Source organism: Leptodactylus fuscus, chromosome 5 (assembly GCF_031893055.1).
Source record: "Leptodactylus fuscus isolate aLepFus1 chromosome 5, aLepFus1.hap2, whole genome shotgun sequence".
In the NCBI taxonomy this organism is placed as follows: domain Eukaryota; kingdom Metazoa; phylum Chordata; class Amphibia; order Anura; family Leptodactylidae; genus Leptodactylus; species Leptodactylus fuscus.
The window spans coordinates 156,371,056-156,391,601 of NC_134269.1; the positions used below are offsets into that span (position 1 = coordinate 156,371,056).

The 20,546-nt window shown below is 41.3% G+C and overlaps 1 protein-coding gene across 1 annotated transcript in view; it reads right to left on the reverse strand.

Moving 5' to 3' along the window:
* LOC142203618 (dynein axonemal heavy chain 3-like) overlaps positions 1-20,546 on the reverse strand; it is a 927,911-nt gene that overhangs the window by 314,099 nt on the left and 593,266 nt on the right. Inside the window, exon 45 of the mRNA XM_075274510.1 lies at positions 18,399-18,618. Coding sequence (XP_075130611.1) covers positions 18,399-18,618 — 220 coding nt within the window. The remainder of the gene's footprint in view (positions 1-18,398; positions 18,619-20,546) is intronic.

Consider the following 20,546-nt stretch of genomic DNA (forward strand, 5'->3'; position numbering starts at 1 on the left):
CTCTGATGCAGCAGAGCTGAGTGTGCCGCAGTGCTGGCCGTTCGCTCAGCTCAGCTGCATCTCCAGTGTAGCCAAGCTGAGCGCACGGCCAGCACTGCTACATCTCGGCATAGGAATGCATTGACCAGCTTTGATTGGCCGAATGCCATACAGAGTACAGCATTCAGCCAATCAACGCTGGTTCTGCCGGAGGAGGCGGAGTCTAAGATCGGTCCACAGCAGTCTCCATTCTGGTATGATCTTAGACTCTGCTTCCTCACAGACAAGCCTCCGGCAGAACCAGCATTGATTGGCCGAATGCTGTACTCTGTATGGCATTCGGCCAATCAACGCTGGTCAATGCATTCCTATGGGAAAAAGTCAGCTCCCGCATATCGCAAGCTGACAGGGATCCTGACGTAATACAGTGACTTGGGCATGTTAGATGCTCCCAGGCATGCTTCCCCTGCTGTCCCAGTTGCATTCCAGGGTGTTGGCATCATTTCCTGGGGTGTCATAGTGGACTTGATGACCCTCCTGAGTCGAATAGTGGTTTTCCCCTTAATGAGTATTTTTTCCCCTTAGACTATAATGGTGTTCAATATTCGATTGAACAGTCGAGTATTGAGCGACTACTCGAATCGAATTTCGAACTTCGAGCATTTCACTGTTCGCTCATCTCTAGTCCCAAGATACAATTTCGGTATACATACACTGTAAGCTTTATATTTAAAGCCTGCATTGTAAAAATATATAAAATAACTTGCACCATAAGTAAAATCCAAATGTGAAATGTCAGATTACAGAGTGAGCAATTAACCTCTTGAGATACTAACAATGTAACACAAGAGATCCAGCTTTTTTCAATGGGCATATTTTACCTGTTTAGAGAACAAAGAGTCCATCACTGGCTATAAAAACTGTCAGCCTAAGAACCATAGACTTCTAATTAGCTGCCAAACCATTACAGCAAAACATCCGAGTGCTCCATCAACTAAGCCATTGTTACAATCATTACACCAATGAAGTTCACATCCAGCAGAGAGTAATAACAGAACCTATCTGCAAGATGTCAAACAACACAGATAAAGAATGGGAGCTTTGTTCTTGCAATTGTTTCAGTTCTTTTTTTACGGTTCTGCAACTAATGGCAAGCCAACAATAACTTAAATATAGTCTAAGCTATACTTAGCTTTATTTAGAGAGACACCATCAGGGAATTGCTCAAGGGACAGAACACGTGTATGCTCATCTCTCCAGGATGCCCAGCATTCAGATATCTATTGTAGACCAAAGACATCTTGAAAGGCTCCCTCAGAAACCATGTGAAGCATGACGGAATACAGTAGGAATTGCTTATTACTACTAAGAAAAATAAGTGTGGTATTAGGAAAAAATGACTTGGTTTCCAGATTCTGACAGCTAAGGATCCTCTCTTTTTTATACTATAAATGGTTAATTTTTCAGTCCGACAGTTATGATTGAAATACGTTGTATTAATAGCCTATACTATGCTCATCATATTTGTACATTACTTTCATTACAAATGATGCTCATGATGCTCTTTTAGCAGTGAAAAACCCCTTTAAAGAGTCTGCCACTAGCAGGCTCCTTTCCTTCACACCCAGATACTAAGGACCACAGGACTCAAGACAAAATACAAAACATTGATGAGTGTGTCCCTGCCCTTAAAGGAGTTGTCTGGGAATTACAGATTTTTGCCAGGAGGCCAAAGTGAAAAATAAAATAATAAAACACCTCAAAAACTCACCTTTCTCTAGGGCTTTGGTGTTCCAGGCCATTGTCTAGTGCAGCGAAGCCCAGGGGCTTGATCTGGTGGAGGTCTTCGCAGCATGTGATTACTGATACCAATCAGCAGCCTCAACTGCCTAAGGAAAGGCCACCTGTGTATCCCTGTTCCTTTTCTTAGACCACTGAGCCAACTGATTAGCCTCAGTGGTCACATGCAGTAAGGACTTGTGCCAGAAGAAGCCACTGGGGTTCACTTAACTGGACAGTGGTGGCGGATGCCAGAGCCCTGGAGACAGGTATGTTTTTTATTTTTACTTTTCCTAGCCTCATGACAAAAATCTGTAATTCCTGGGCAACCCCTTTAAGATCCCTACATATAATCATGTTCTGACAGTTACCACCCCTCAGTCACATGCTGCTTTCCTCTACAGATCTCTGCTTGTACAGTAAGGCTCCTCCCTCTCCTCAGTCACATGCTGCCTTCCTCTAAAGACCTCTGCTGGTACTCTCAGGCACCTCCCTCTATTCAGTCGCATGCTGCTTTCCTCTACAGACCTCCACATGTACTACCAGGCATCTCCCCCTCTCCTAAGTCACATACTGGCTTTCTCTACAGACCTCTGCTTGTGCTCCCAGAATCCTCTTCTTCTGCCCATTCACATGCTGCTTTCCTCTACAGACCACCTCTGCTTATTTTGCTAGAAACATCTCTCTCTCCTGAGTCACATGCTTCCTTCCTCTACAGATCTCTGCTTGTGCTCCCAGGTACCTTCTCCACTTTTCAGTCACATGTTGCTTTCCCGTACTAACCTCATCTCAGCTCAATGCTCCAGCTGATCACAGCACCTGCCCGCATGGCATCCTTTTAACTCTCCCCTAAGAAGGTAAATACCTTCTTCCTTGCAATGCAAGTTTTATGAGCTCAATATGTACTAGCTGATCGGTATTCACCACCACACTGAGGTTGTATGAGACCACTGTAAGCTGACCGGTATTCATCACCTCCCTGAGGTTGTATGAGACTAGTGTGTACTAGCTGATCGGTATTCACTACCACACTGAGGTTGTATGAGACCAGTGTGTACTAGCTGATCGGTATTCACTACCACACTGAGGTTGTATGAGACCAGTGTATACTAGCTGACCGGTATTAACCACCTCCCTGAGGTTGTATGAGACCTAGTGTATACTAGCTGACCGGTATTAACCACCTCCCTGAGGTTGTATGAGACCAGTGTGCACTAGCTGACCGGTATTCATCACCTCCCTGAGGTTGTATGAGACTAGTGTGTACTGGTCGGTATTCACCACCACACTGAGGTTGTATGAGACCAGTGTGTACTAGCTGACCGGTATTCATCACCTCCCTGAGGTTGTATGAGACCAGTGTGTACTAGCTGACCGGTACTTACCACCTCACTGAGGTTGTATGAGACCAGTGTGTACTAGCTGACTGGTACTTACCACATCACTGAGGTTGTATGGTATGAGTGTGTATCAACTGACAGGGACAGGCCTTACAATGCTGCATCCTGCTGATTGGAGGAAGCTTTCTGCATGCACCAGAGTGAAATGGAAAACCTCATAAAGAGGAACTGAAGAACTCGTAGACTTCCATTGTAGGTACATGCCCCCATTCTTGGAAAAGTACTGGCAAAACAGGACAAATATCCCAGAAAAAATGAATTACAAATACATTAATGTTCAATTGTTTCATTTACTTTGAATTACTTACAGGGGTTATCCTGTTAGGGACACTTATTCCCAATCCACAGGACAGAGGATAAGTGTCTGATCGCTGGAGGCCCAATCACTGGGTCCACCAGTGATCAAGAGGACGGGGGACCAAAAGTCCCCCTAAGGCCTCCTTGTAAATGGAGCACCAGAGCACTTGCGTGATCACTGCTCTATTCACTTCTATAGGGTTGCGGGCGCATTACAGTCTGAACCTGAAGTGCTCATACATTTTAATAGGCAAATGTATACCAAAAGAGTGTGTAATTTGCATATATTTGGCTAGTATACATCGAAATTCTTCACCCCAAACTGTATAGGAAAACATTATGGATGTCAATGACCATGTAAATAATGGTTATATAGATTATATTTATAGTCGTTGTGGGAATTTCTGTAGTGTGGCAGTCCTTTCCATTGTCCACTAGGCGAAGATGATCTCCTAGTGTCAGGATACGGAGTCGCCGTGGTCTGCTTGCTGCGCGGCGCCTCCGCAGGAGACGTATTAAGAGTTCTATTGGTTGTGCTTAGGTTATTAAGGGTTAATCTTTTCCTTGCTCTCAGTTCTCCATGCCATTAGTTATCACAGGTGTTGTGGGTGGTTTTCTCTGCTGCTATTTAAACCCCACCCAGGCATGGATCCTTGCCAGCCATTCACTTTGTGTTGTCCTGGTCACCTGCTCTGTCAGTTTTCCTGTCTGAGAGTCTTTCAGTCTGTGTTTTGGTTATTGTATACTTGGCTTGTATTTTGACTATTCCTTGTCTTCTGATTCAGTACTTTACTCATCTCCTGGCTTGACCTCTGGCTCGTCTGACCTCGCTTTCTCTACTGTGTTTTTGATGGGACTCGTGGTCCTCCCTTGTTCCATGCTGTTTTGTCTTTTGTTTTGCATTTCATGTTACACTGTGCTTTCTGCTTAGGTGTGACCCTCGTGACTCCAGTCCCTGGCACTTTCAGGGCCTCCTCTTCCCTGACCCTAGCCACCGGGACAGTAGCATAGGAGTCGTGGCAGGCGCACTTCAATTAGAAAGTTCATTGGTCTGCCTCATCTCAGATCTACAGCATAGTTATAGCCGCAGGGCCTATGACCCCTTTTGTCATTAGTTGCAAATTGTTGCTTTCCCAGCTGTGTCACTTTGCACTGCCTGACCCTGACTCCAGTCCTTACACCTAGTTCCAGGAAGCTCCATGGAATTTATAGGAAAAGAAAGATGGAGATGGCACTTGATCCCGACAGAGAAATGAGGAGAGGAACAGACCTGACAAACCAAGTAGGCTCCAGAACCAAGACAAGAGTATAAGACCAATCCCTTGTACTAAGGGTGGAAAGGCCAAAGATCATACAAGAAACAGAGGAGATCACCTGGCAGTAGTTGGGATAGACACAAAACAGGTCATAAAGCCAGCTCTCACCAGTATGAAAGAAAGTGTCTTTCTCTGGTCCTGTGGGAAGTTTAGGCACAGGTATTAAACAATAACCTAGGAAGAGCCTGCCGATAATTGCAGCCTGTCCGACCGGAGCAACTAAGAAAGATCTGTTAGTGTGCCACTGACTAGAAGTTCTGAGTAGTTCTGTGAGAAGAGACTACATGAGAAAGAAAAAGTTAATCCTATTGTTGATGTATTGAGTGTGAAGTGTTCCTGTACCAATTATCTTACCAGAGACTGTTAAATTATTAGTCAAAGTCTGCTATTCAGAATATTGCTATTGATTGACAAAGCTTATTAATATGCTCTAAAAAGATATTTTATAATGTACATGCCAATTACAAGAAATTTCCAAAGTAACTCTGGAAATCTATATGTTTGAGGAGAAGGGGGCTTCCTTTCCACAGGTGCGCCCCTGAATGAGTTGCATTACAGACCAGTTATCCAGTTGATGTAGAGTACTTGCTGTTTTTGAGCGATCTCCTGTGTGCTACAATAGACTTATCAGTTAACTGCTATATACTACAGGCAACATAAACTTCCCAGCAATGCAGAATGTTGTATCACGCTGGATTACTGCAGCTTGACATCCATGTCACTTTGGTTCTATTAACTTTAGCACGGTACCAACACCCACACACTGAAAGCACCAAACTTGACGAAAGAATAATATAAGAAAAATGCGCAGTCACTCTCTTCACTGATGTCAAGATAACTTTGTACTCGAGAGTGGCAGTGAAATTAGAACCCACACACTTATAACAATGCAACAGGTAAAAGAAAGTGTGCTCGAGATGAAGGAGGAAAGTCATGACACTGGTGAGGTGTGAATATCAGAACAAAATCATGCTGCCACTTTGTATAGCTTGGGGATGTGTGAAGTCTCTGCTTCCTATCAACATATGATACCTAAATCATTGCCTAATTTCAGCATCCAGAAAGTCTACGCTGAATGTGATAACAACTCATCTTTGGCACATATTAGGGTATTCGCCTGGACTAGCTGTAGTGACTAGTATCATCAAAATCTGACTTATGCAATTGTCGATTGTCACATGAATAGACCAACTTTTCATGTTTTCCTAAATGTGAATAATCTTCGGCACCTGTCTATAACTGCAGCAGCAAAGAGAGCCTCCATCTTGCTAACCATATAATTTTTTGTGCTACTTACTCCCTGTTCATCACCCCACACATTAACCCCCACCCGCCTCTGGACTGTCTACACTGTGGACTGTATCTGTTAACCTCCTACTTGCCTTCAGATCCTTTAAGGGACACTTAGGAAACTCCTCCTGGCAGAAGTGGTAGTGGGGTGAAGGGAGTGCAGAGCCCCTACCCCAACATCAGGGGGAGTTCCTCACCTTCCCCCACTTACATGTGATATTCCACGACCTCCCCACCAGGAACGAAACCTGACCACGTATGGAGATGGAAGTTTAACTGTAAGACTTCGTCTCACATAGCCACAACCTGCTCCTAATTGATTTTTTCAGCTTACAATGGGGAAAACAGGAAAGGACAGAGCCGCTGAGGCCCCAGATACTCCGCGTCAAGGGAAACAATAAGGAGATCTACAAAAATTTCTCAAAAAGAAAAATTTATACTCTCCAGCTCGTTCTCTTAAAATGGCACCTTCTACTAGGCAAGAAATAGAGACAGGAGAGGACTCTGACCAGGAGAGTGTGGGAGGATATGACCATTCTGATGATGCCCTAGCTACAGTTTCAAAATCTTTTTTCCAAAAGGCTCTAGCCGCTGCATTGACACCGGTCTTGACTAAGCTTTCAAACATTGAATTCCAGCTTAATGACATGGGACATAGAGTGAATACTCTTGAAACCAGCTGTGCAGCCTTAACTAACCATGCTTCATTGGTCTCCTCCAGACTTGCATTCTACAAAGAGAACATAGATCATTCACTTGTTTTGATCGAAGATCTAGAGAATTGTAGCAGGAGGAAGAATATAAGAATTAAAGGTCTCCCTGAAAGTAACACACAGGAAGACTTAAACAAAATGGCCACCACGCCCTTCTCTGATCTTCTAGGCCAGGAGAGGGCTGAGAACATTTTTATTGAAAGAATCTATAGAGCTGTTCGCCCGCGACCGCTGCAAGGAGATCAACCACGGGATATCATTTGTGGTTTACTCTCTTACCCTGGTGTCACAGCCATTCTTTCTGCAGTTCGTGAAAAGTCAGAAATTCGAATTGGCGACACAGAGATATCAATATACCAAGATGTCTCCCCGTCCATTCTAGCGAAAAGGCGCATGCTCAAGCCCCTCCTAGAAGTACTTTGTGCAAAAGATATCAAGTACGCATGGTTATACCCCTTTGGCCTAGCGATTATGCATAAAGGAAGACGTATCACCATTAACACCCAGAATGATCTTACCACCCTGTGGGCCCAATTGAACATACCACCAATGGACATCCCCTCCTGGTCACCCACTCCACCACTACCTGACCTGCCAGAGGTACCTGAGATAGACTCGTGGCAACAGAGTCATCGCTTCAAGTCTCCAAGAGTTAAGAAATCTCTAGCGAGATACAGATCCTCTGAACCACCTTGAAATTCCGCGGAGTTAGGACTCAACGGACTGTGAGTGACTCACTGTTATTTGTTGGGACTTTTATGAATACTTTCCACCTAGTTTGCTGGTTAAATATCTTATTCGCCCTAGCTTTAAGTTTAGCTTGGACCTGCCACCAGGTGAACTGATTGAGTTAACTCCCAACTGATTTATTATGTTACTTATTTGTTTGTTAAGCAGTCACTCACACGGCAGTTCAACAGATTTTTATGGACACAATCAACTATCCTTGACTATTCTGTAATGTCATGCACGATTGTTGGTTAGGTCCTCCAGTCTACATTATAATACTGATTATTGTTTACTTTCTAGCAGTTATCCTTTCACTCCTAGTTAACCATATTTACTCTTGACTAAGCTATACTGAAACCATTAATCTACTCCCTTTTTATGTGGGAGTATGTTGTGGCTAGTTCTCAGATCAGGTTACTAACTAGTTCCAATAAGAGCTCATTGTTATATTATTACTCATACTTATTGATTAAGTTTCTTGTGAATTTGTCAGGTTATTACTGTATAACTTCATGTTTTTTGCTCTGTATTAGATTCTTGTCTTACACCCCCCCCCCCTTCCTTGTTCACCATCCCTGTTCACCCCCCTCTTCTTCCCCTACCGCTTCCCGGGAGTGACCTACATATCGACATATTGATCGTCTACTAAAGCAACCCATCAAACAGACGGAACTCTAGACCTCCACTGACAGGACGGGATATCCTTCTTGCTTATCGTTCTACCCTATTATGACAACAGTCACATTCACCACGTTTAACTCAAATGGTTTAAATTCACCACAGAAGAGACATGGAATGCTGAGATTGATCAAGAAACTGAAAACTGACATTCTCCTACTCCAGGAGACACACCCGAAGGCCTCAAAGATACCGTCTTTCCCAAAACGCCCATATGATCAGTGGTACTTCAACTGTAACACTTCCTCATCCTCCAAGGGTGTCGCTATAGCTATTCATCGTGAGACACCCTTCACTCTCCACCAACAACACTTTGATGCAGACGGTAGGTTCATCTTTCTGAGAGGGATACTGGCCTCAAGACCAGTGACAATTGCTAACATCTACGTACCTAATCAAGGTCAAGTCCCGTGGATAAAATCGGCACTCCAGGAGTTACGCCAATTTGCGGTAGGAGACATCATTCTGGGTGGCGACTTGAATGTCACAATGAATCCACTACTAGACTCGTCATCAGGCAAATCAGTGATCTCCCAGTTGGCCATCAGCTCCCTTCTCAAAGCCCTCCAGGATTTACAGCTGACAGATGTTTGGAGAGCTCTCCACCCCTCCGAGAGGGACTTCTCCCATTTGTTGCCAAAATACAATTCGCACCAGAGACTTGATTAGCTATTCTGTTCCCAAACTTTGCTGCCTTTCTCTCAGTCCACGGATATTGATTGTGCTACAATATTGGACCATGCACCTGTCACGGCTTCCTTCCGCATCTGAGAGATATCCCTCCTTCAGTGGTCCTGGAGGTTAAATGACGGTCTCATAAATGATAATTCTTTGCTTTCAGATATCTCTAAAAGTCTCGAAGAATATTTCTCAATTAATCCTACCCCTGATGTCTCTGTAACTACGACATGAGAAGAAAACAAGGCCTATGTGAGAGGCCTTCTTATCTTAAAAGCAGCTGTCATCAAAAAACATAGACAAAAAGAAGTTGACTTTCTACTTGCCCAGAAAGGACACATAAAATCACGAGACTTGCCTCCACTTTGTCTGATCTTTCAGCACTCAGGGAGAAGCTTAAAAGGCTGTTCCATATGCAAACTGCCAAAAACCACCTTCTCTTTAAATTTCGCCTCTACGCACATGGAGACAAAGGTGGGAAAATGATGTCACAGATGATCAAGAAAGCTCAGGCAAAGGCTCACATAGACAAAATCAAAGATGACAAAGGCAACATTGTTACAGACACCGACAAAATAGCTAATGCTTTCCAGAACTTTTATTCCAAACTTTACATCTCCCCTCCCTGTGATGCACCCGTAGCGAACCAATGCACCATTTCGCGGCATAATCTGCCCCCTGTGTAAACGGGCCTTAATTTTGCTACAGTTATGATTTGGAATGTAAATACCTGATATGCATTATGTATTCTCATTGCTACAAATCAAACATCATTTAAACATAGTGATTAATCACAAAAGCTCTCTTCCACTAAATCTGCTGAACCCCTCTATCATGCTCACACACAGCCTGAACCCTCTTATCATACTCACACACAGCCTGTACTCCAATATCATGCTCACACACAGCCTGAACCCCACTATCATGCTCACACACAGCCTGAACCCCCCTATCATGCTCACACACAGCCTGAACCCCACTATCATACTCACACACAGCCTGAACCCCACTATCATACTCACACACAGCCTGAACCCCACTATCATACTCACACACAGCCTGAACCCTCCTATCATACTCACACACAGCCTGTACCCCACTATCATGCTCACACACAGCCTGAACCCCACTATCATGCTCACACACAGCCTGAACCCCACTATCATACTCACACACAGCCTGAACCCCACTATCATACTCACACACAGCCTGAACCCCACTATCATGCTCACACACAGCCTGAACCCCCCTATCATGCTCACACACAGCCTGACCCCACTATCATGCTCACACACAGCCTGAACCCCACTATCATACTCACACACAGCCTGAACCCCCCAATCATACTCACACACAGCCTGAACCCCACTATCATGCTCACACACAGCCTGAACCCCACTATCATGCTCACACACAGCCTGAACCCCCACTATCATGCTCACACACAGCCTGAACCCCCACTATCATACTCACACACAGCCTGTACCCCACTATCATACTCACACACAGCCTGAACCCCCCAATTATACTCACACACAGCCTGAACCCCTCTATCATGCTCACACACAGCCTGAACCCCACTATCATGCTCACACACAGCCTGAACCCCACTATCATGCTCACACACAGCCTGAACCCCACTATCATGCTCACACACAGCCTGAACCCCCCTATCATGCTCACACACAGCCTGAACCCCACTATCATGCTCACACAGCCAGCTTACACATGCTGTCTCTTCTCTCCATCTTACCTTCCAGTCTCCATTCACTGCAGCCTTCCCTTCCTGTGTAACTCGGCACTGTACTGAATAGCTCCGCCCACACCACAGTCCGATCACATGGTCATGACATCATCACAGGTCCTTCAGCCCACTAGGATCTACCCTGCTGCACACTGTAGCGCGGCTTCTCAGCTGCTAAAGCCATCGGAAATATGTATTTTCCGATGGCTTTAGGCGACCCCTGTGTTTTGGTCGTTCGACCCCCGCCGGGGTCGCGACCCACAGGTTGAGAACCGCTGCTCTAGATAAAGACGCTCTGCAGACACTAATTGGCAATAAACAACTCTCTTTCTTGCATTATCAACACACCTACACTCATGAGACTATTACAGACTGACAGACCCCTCTCTCACCTTTCACCAGACCTTTATATCCCCTGCCCTCCCCGTCATCCTCCCTTTTTTCATTTTTATGACTTTTTCTCCCATTTCCTTTCCTTAAGAACAAGAATCCCTCTACTTTACTTTACATACATGGTACTTATTCAGTCTTTTTCAGATAATTTGAGGGTTTGACCCTCTTGCATTGCTTGATCTTATATGCTCAAAATGTTCATACCACTGCTACCTCCTTTTTTATGCTTTATTTTCTGTAAAAAAAAATAATTGAAAATGTTAATAAAATGAGATTTGAAAAAAAAGTGAATAATCTTCAATCTCTTTGGTTGTATTCTCAGATTCATATGAAGATGACAACAGGTGACAAATACTTTCATGATCAGAATGTCACTTATTCCAAGCCTCGAACATAGAGGAAGGATCATCTAGAAAAATCTTTGTAGTTAAGAAAGAAGAATTAGTGATTAACTTGATCTCTGATGCATCTTTTTGCTTGTGGTTAAATCAATACAGAGCAAGCAAGGAAAGCGAACAGTGTGAGCAAACTCTGAATTGTCTGCTTCCAGATCTCTTGTTTTGCCTATGTAGCTGTTGAGAGCAATGGAGGCCCTAAAACAACTCGGGGACGATATTTAGTTGTCCAATTCACATTAACCTTCAGTTTGAAAGCACATTGTTCTGTAAAGTCTGAACTGCTGAACTGCTGCTGGGAGACGTTGCAGGGCAAGTTCTAACGTTTCACAATAAAGTCTTAAACATATATATATATATTTTTAATGTTCTGGGCCAAGTGCTGGCAGGCATGCCGGAGGCCCAGTACTGCCTCAAGCACAACTGTCTGTCCTAAGTCACTCCTGTCCTGGCTGTCATTGCAGCATCACAATGTGGTCGACAATCGGTAGAAGAAAAGCTCTACAATTATATAGAAATTATTACATGGTATGTATTATATGCGCGGAATGAAATCATTATCATTTAGATGTCCACATTTATACCATGTTTTACATAATATTATTCTAAAATCCAGCTGCTGACATTTAAAATACATGGTATTTGAAAAAGATGTGAAATTATCTTTAATGCATCCTGCTCACATCTTTCTTATTTTTATTCTTTGCTTAAAGTGCTCATAACTGATGGACAAAGTAATGCAAAAATATTGCATACAATGATATATATAACCAATTTTTAAATAATTTTCTTGTGACATCATCAGATGATATCATTGTTGAACTGGAGTGCCTAGGTCCCCTTTGTAAAAAGTTATTCTAGGGACCCCACTATACAACTACATGCAAACACTGCCTGACCCCATCCCCATGATTTATACACACACACACACACACACACACTTCTTTTCAGCAAAGACCTACTGCCTAGTGCTTCCCTCTCATTGTTTCTGTTCAGTAGTTATTCCGCAAAGTAGGTCTGTCTTTGCTGGGGATACAGTGTCAAGGGCAGACTTTAGCATTTCAGGGGCCCCTCTAATCAAAACTTTTAGGTCACACCCCCTCTCTCACACAATCACTTCTTATTTGCGGGTCAGGAAATCTGGGAAAAATCGTTATGCATGCTGTGCTATCTTATCCAGTGAAATACCAGGCACCCTATGCTACACCTCTCAAAATTTTTTACTCATAGACTGTTTCAGATAAAATCCTCTTTATTAGCTCCCACATAGTAGAATGCCTCCTCTACTGGCCCCCACAGAGTTTAGCAAACTCATTACTGAATTCTACTTAGTATATTGTCCCTTATACTGGTCTCTACACAGTACATTGTCTCATTTCTGTGGCTTCCAAACAGTATATTGCCCCCTTTACTGGCCCCACACTTTATATTATCCTTTTTTTTGCCCCAAAACAGTGTGGTGTTCACTATTTCAGCCCCCACATGGTATATTGTCTCCTATACTGGCCCCACATGTACATTGCGCTATCCTGTCCAGTAAAATGTCAGGCCCCATATACTGCACCACTCCATATTTTACAAACTACTGCTCCACACAGTATAGTGCCCACTTTAATGGCTCTCACACAGTATAGCACCCCTTTTACTGGCTCCCACACAGTATAACGCCTTGTTTGCAAGCCCACACACATTATAATGTCTTCTTTACTGGGCCACAGAATATACTGCCCCTTTCCTGGCCCTCACACATTATAATGTCATCTGTATGAACCTCCACTCAGTATATTTTCCCTTTTTGGCCCCCATAAAGTATATTGTCCCCTTTATTGACCTCACACAGTATATTTTCCGCTTTCTTGGCAGTATATTGCAACATGTATTGGCCCCAACAAAACCCTTATAATATTTGCTTTGGGGCCCTATGATATTAGTGTGTATGCCCACTACAGTCATCCTTTGCAAAAGTGAGGTTGGGGGATAACAACTAAAGCATTAAGTGCATTTTAGAGGTACTTTAAATTTGAAGATAAGGGAAAATCTCTCTTTTATATAAGAGGTTTCAAGCTCAATTTAACTGCAAGGTGTCAGGCTGTAGCATGAAGACTATATGTTTAGATGCAGCAATGGAACACAGTCTGCTGCACAACCAATGGTGTAAACTGGTTTCACCCACTTGGAGAGCCAACACCAACACACCAAACCCTTTCTAGATATGACAACCCAGCAGCAAATAGTGGCAGTGGCACACAAGGTAATAAGTCATCAGCATTGTCAGTAAAATACACATCATGAAATGAACAAGAGAACGCACAAATCAAATGGATTGAACAGTTACATAGCCGATTTTGCAGATTTTGGTGGCTTCTATCACCTCAAAATACTCTCTAGCACTGGACTGAATTCAGTGAGGCTTAGTAATGGATGGCAAAATAAACCAGAGACACTATATATATTTTTTTTTATCCAGTGAAAAAGGGTCCTTCACAAAAACTGATCATATTTTTATTCAACACAGATACCAGTGTTGCCCATTATGGGATATATTTCATCATTGGTTCCTTATGCATTTCACCTATTCCTGTTTTAAGCAGGGTGGGTGAGCTAAAAGTGAAGTAATGTTTTGTGAGGGAAAGATTATTAAACGTGAATCTATTGATAAGTGTTTAGCAACTGCTTGAAGTATGGCTTTTCTTCAACTCAACTATGCTAAACTAATTTTTAACGGTTTTACAGATGAATTTTTTATGCCGCTATTTCCTAGACTCTATGCTACAGCTAAACAGACGCTGTTATTTTCAATCTGTCTCTTGTTATACATTGGCAGTACTTAGCCTTTTGTCATTTTTACGTTTTCACTTACTTTAGAGCTGTCAAAATCCAGCCACCCATCTTAAATCGTGTCAAGATTTTTTTTTCTATAACCATCAAAGCGTTTTTTTGTTAGAGTTAAATCCACCAGATCACATACTTTTTGATAACTTAAATAACTAAAGTTCATACAACTATTAAGATAGAATATTACATTTGTGTCAAAATATTCCTTGGAATTAAACATGCATTTGAAGTTAAAGACCAGACATTGCCGAAACGCTGCATTCTTGGCTATTGTGCAAATGCAGCAGTAAAAAATTATGCATATTACAGCACCAGCAAGGTGAATGAGATTTTTTTGTACCCTCAATCACATGTTGTGGAATGGTTTGTATGGAATGGGTTTTTTTATGTAATTTTTTAGCTGTGTTAATCTATGTGTGGCCTACGTGTGGCTAGTTTCTCCCATGATTGGAATAATTGATCATTATGGAGGGTCTTATGGTAGCAGGCAAGCAGTGCTATTCAGTGAGCAAAAGAGAAATTCTAAACTCATTTAAAAGCCTAATGAAGAAACAGTTTTCATTAAGTTTCGGCCCTGTTGACATGTTGTGGTTTCTGTTTATGCATATGTGCACACACTGTATTCGGCTGCATTCCATCATGGCTTTCCGCTACCGATTAGGCTCAGCTGAATGGACCTAATCAGAAGTCAGTCTCAAGCTGTGGAATCCATGGCTGAATCAGCCACGGAATCCAGAGCAAGATCGAGCAGGATGCTGATTTTTAAACAAACATGATGGAAGATAGTGTCCATCATGTTGTTTACATTAATGTCAAAAGGAACAGACACAGAATCAGTCTGCATTCATTCTCTGTAACAATTAATATCCGTTATCATCCTATGTCAGAAGACAGCAACTGACATTAACAACGACAATGTGTTCCACTAGGGATTGAGATTTTACATTACATCCAAAGAGTACTGGAAAATGGGAATAGACTAGCCAGTCTTTATCCAGCTTCCATAGAGAGAAGTCGAGAGTAAGCAGAGCTAGTAACATTGTATGTAACTGTGCTGCAGCGCAGAGCCAGGGAGTCAGGGAGAAGAAATCTGTCAGCACTGTGAGAGTGAAGAGTTCTGGAGGAAAGGTGCTGTAAGATAGAATCTGAGGATAAGTAAAACAAGGGCCTCCGAGTTTGACCTTATCTCACTTAACAGCCAGGACACACTGTTATATAGAGCATGTGAGAGAAGGTAATTTGTTTAGCCAGACAAGTGTTTCTTTATCTGGAGAAATCTGAGGAGACATGGACATCAAAAATTGATCTTGTTTGAGCCACAGTATAGACAGGGCATCCAGTTATATTGCACAGGTTTAGGATTGGTACCAAGACAGAAAGAGTGGAAAAACTAAAATGACACATTTATCATACCTTAGCACAAGCAACTGGAAATGCCATCATTGAGTGAGCTTGACCTTATCCACAGTGGACCACCTATGTAAGAACTGTACCCCAATTGTGTGTGCATGATTTTGCTTGTTTTGTTGCATAATGTCTTAGTAAAGTTGAGAACTGTTTTCATTTGCAACTGTTTTTCTCCTGAATCAATACCTGCAACTACCACCAAGAGCCCTTCCAAATTCCACCTGGTTCAGGAAGGGTACTGACTGTAAGGAAGCACTCTGGGAAAACTACTACCACCATCAGGTACACTACAGACTCCTTCAGCTCTGCACCAGCCCAGGAGGTGAGCCAATGAAATTCGATAAGTCTATTGGCCACCTGTGAAAACTTCTGCAATTTCTACTACTCCTCGCATCCTCTGGGTCCCTCCAATGGGTTCCTGCACAAGTAGTTAGCAATAAACAATGTAATACAATGCAAACATATTATTAATCCATAAAGCAGCAAAGTCCTTTGCAGTGGTCCTTGCCTAAACAACAACAACAAAAGGCATTTCGGAGAGCGATAACAACATGTATATGTAGTAGAGCATCCCTTCTCTCTAAACAGTTTGAGGCGACATATTGTTTGTGAATGTGTCTAGATGAAATGTTAATGATTTCATTTAACATGCATATTTACATGGAATATTATTGAAAGTAAAGTTTTAATGCATGAAATATTGCTTTCATTTTTGTAGCTTGTGTAACGTTCCCCATTGTAACTTTACTGATGGCTGACCCTACTGAGTTGAAAATGGTGAATAACAAAATGTCCTATGAAAGAAAAGGACACTGTTGATAAGTGTGTTAACCTCCCTCTCAGAATATTACAATTTAAAACACATTTCCTGTTGAGAGCTCTTCAAGGAGAAAAAATGATGTGGCGCTGCATTCATTAGATTGTAGAGGTTATTATGATTTACTTAACTTAGTTATTTAAAAATAATGAATTGTACATTTCCAACTGCCTTGAAATATTTGATTTAATTTGTCTTCTTCCCATTATGTGTACTTACCAATTGCATTTACAGGGAAAAAAAAAACATCTCAAAATCAGTTAAAAATAGAATAATCTTCAATATATTGCTTTACTTAAATATAAATCGTTATAGACAGTGCAACAGTATTTGGCATATGTCACAACTGGCAATTCTCTTTTAGTGAAATAGGTAACATATTTAAAGGCAATGTCTCAATAGCAAATAACTTATTTTTAATCCTGTTTTAAATCTATTAGCATAGCATATTAAACATAATAACAAAGAATATGGTGTTTAAAAATATTCCTTGTTGTTATCTAGATTTTTTTTAAAAAATCCCTAAAAATCATGCAGTTCTGACTCTGGTCACTAAGCCAAATAATATAATAATACTTCCTATTTTTTTATGGCTAAGACCCCATATTGCGTTTTTTTTTTTGTTGTTGTTGTTGTTGTTTTTTTAACCAGAAGGGGATTCAACAGAAGGGATATGTCTAAGTACTTCCTTCATATTTTCCATTCCCTTTCAAGCTCATGCTGACTTATAGACCTTAGCTTAGTAATACCACCTAACTTATCACACTGATGGTCACAGCTATAATGTACATGCAGATAAGACACAGGAACCACCAAATCTCCCATAGAAGTCAATAGGGTCTACCATTGTGCCTATGGCTCATGGTCCATCTCTAGGTGACAGAAAGTTACAAACTGTTGTACGCTTAGTGGCAAGAATTGGTATTGTAAGACATTTTTTTAGTATGTGTTGGCTTTTTAAAGATAGTTACCACCTACCCCAAGCATATTAAACTGCTCCCACCACAACACGGATCATTTCTTAATTTACTTAACTTATCTTTCTGATGTGTTTTAAGTAGCAGGAGACATAAGGGATTTACATACTAACTCTCACTCTACTGACTGAGACCACATGGTAAGTTGAACCTTTTGAGATCTGCTCACATGGTGTATTACTGTGTGGTAGATCTGATTGCTGTGGTGCTGCATCTATGGGGTGGGATGACTCAGAGCCTGGTGACTTAACATGGAAGTAGAGGTCTTGTTGGACTGTTAGGTCACTTCCCTCAGGGCCATGCACTGGTGTCTTTGACCTGTCTGACTACTCCTAGAGTTAATGTGCAGCAAAGAGCAGGTCTCTGGAATAGGGATTAATGGGTGAACACTAGGGAACAACTACCACTATGGAGGTAACAAAAGATTTTGGTTGTTGCTCAAAATGATCTCTTAACAACTACTCTTAGGTGTTTTTAGATGTATTATGCAGTGCCGTAAACACGAGGTTTTGCAAAATAGTGGTTGCACAAAGAAACTGACAGCCAGGCACCCAATAGAGAGGGCAGTATTGTAATTTTTTAACCGTTTCTTCTCAGGCTCTGCATTCCCAGCACAATGGGTACACAACAAAGGCAGAGGGAGTGCCACTACATTTTTTTTTTGGTAAGGGGTCATGTGATCAATGGGGCAACTGGTAAATCACAGAACTGCTGGTTTTAACTAAATCAAGCAAAGATGAACTTTTGATGGCCTGGCCACAAATTGACCAGCCATAATTCACAAGAAATGAATAAAATGGCCTTTTTATATTAACTACCATTATCTAAACCGCTTTCTGTCCCTAATTGTCCAGAGCATCAGCATACACTCAAAATTCTGAATAATTCCCTACATTTACATAAAATAAAAAAATAACCATCACTAGTTTACCTGTTATGTTCCATCCACAAATAAACAAGAAAGCACTTACTCTGGAGTATCTTTTTAGTGATATGTCAAATCCGCAGTTGAAATGCCAGTCCATAATTGGTTGGAATATGCTCTTCATTGTTTCATCACTAAAAGCATCTATTGAAAGAACATTGAAATGGCGAAGAAGGCGAGGGGTAACTGCATGTCCTCCACCAGCAGGAGGCGCCATGGCCAGAACAATTGTTGTGTCCTCAATTTTGATCTTGTTTGTGTCTTTCCTGCAGAAACAGATTATTAAATAATTCAGTTAGATTAGAACTATTTTCATTGCATGTAAATAATATACAGACTTATTACTAAAGACTTCATAAGTCATAATATTTTACAGAGGGCCAAGCTATCAGGTCTTCAAAAGATGAACAGGGGATTAGATCTCACATGCTGTCAGACCGAGATGATAGACTGCCACCAACTGTGGAGAATAGGTTATATTCTAAATGAAATACTGCTTTCCTTTAAAAATGTGCTAGAAGTAAATCACTGTGATGGACATTCCCTGGAAGAGCAAACAGAAACACACAACAAAGAAAGTTTTTTTTCCTCCTCTTCCTAACATCATCTTGGAGTGAACAGAATCTTCTAACAATAGCAGAAAATGGAACACAAAATGAATTTGAATGATGTAGCATTTCATATACTGAGCCTGTTGTCGTTTTTATGTTTCTTTCCCACAGCAGGGGGTCATGCAAGCCTGAACAGTTCCAGAAAATTGTGAAATATAAAATGTATGTGCATTTTTAAGTACAGCAGGAATATTTGAAGCCGGATGTTCTCTATAAAAATCATTTTATTATAGGAAATCTGTATGCGGCCTGCATCATCACAATGTCATTAAGCCAGTATAGTCACAGCACAATTCTGCTGCTTTCATTGCTTTTATAGATTGATTTGGGAGAAGGAAGACGTAGCCTTTAACAATAACTCTTATGTATCCACATACCATGCAGATTTTAACCAAGCACAATTCACTAGCCTATAAAGGTTCATTAAGTGATAGTATAGTATTAATATATGTGCTGACTTTGCACGGAATACACTACGTGATATTTCTAGTATTACAACTAAGCAAGTGATTATTACCCAGATAACGCTATACATCTAGTAGAAGAGCTTTAATATTTCTCTAGTATCAAAATGGTGCGACTTGTAGCCTAGAAGGCACTGTACTATACATTACTACTACCCCAGTCATAGCAGAGCAGAATACAATTCTACCGTATTTTACAATAGAGCCATCAATGTGTCTTTGCTCAGTTAACTTTACAGCGGTTGATATTGCTCATGCTCGTATTTCCAGTTCTACTGAAAGAAAATAAGGTAGCAAGCACCATGTCTAGGAGAAGAGCTGCGTCTCAAGCACTATGCCTATAGCAGCAGGCTTGCTGTGCCCAATAATATATCTGGTACGGGCACATTCTTTGAAATATAATAGCTTTTTGATTCATCTGTAATTTTCAGACATGCTAACTCTGCAAAAGTAGACTCCACTGCTACATGTCAACTTTTAGGAAATCACTATGATGTCCTACGCAACAGGAGGGTTACAGAGCCTCTAGCCAAGCCTTTAATATGTTATTGTACAAGTCTGTTTTGGAGAAAGTGATGTCACTTTTGGTTTCTTTTCCTGCCTATTTACTGCATTGCCTGACTAAAGGTTTTGTTCAATTTGCTTTAACATATTCAGTAAAAAAGCACCCATGGAGTTTCTTTATTGAACCAACATTATATATAGTAATACAGTGTTTTGACCCTTTAGAGTAACTAGGTATCTGTAAAGCATCAAACAACAAGAGGACTAAGAAAATATTAACCCTTAATAACCAATCACGTGTGAGTTAATCAGTTGCGAAAGCAACATCTTGATGAAAAAAAGGTGCATAAGTTATCATAGACAATGTCAATGTACAGTATCTACCAGTGCTCTTGGAAGTACAGTCACCGTAATAAACTTTATACTATCCTTAGTACAGTGCACATTGCCTCAACTAGTTCGATTTGTAAACATTTATAAAATGCATTTACCAACTCCTGAAAGACAGTATTCAGTTGTCACATATACTGTACACCTTATACATATATATATATATATATATATATATATATATATATATATATACCAAAGTATACATGCCCAGTCAACAGATTA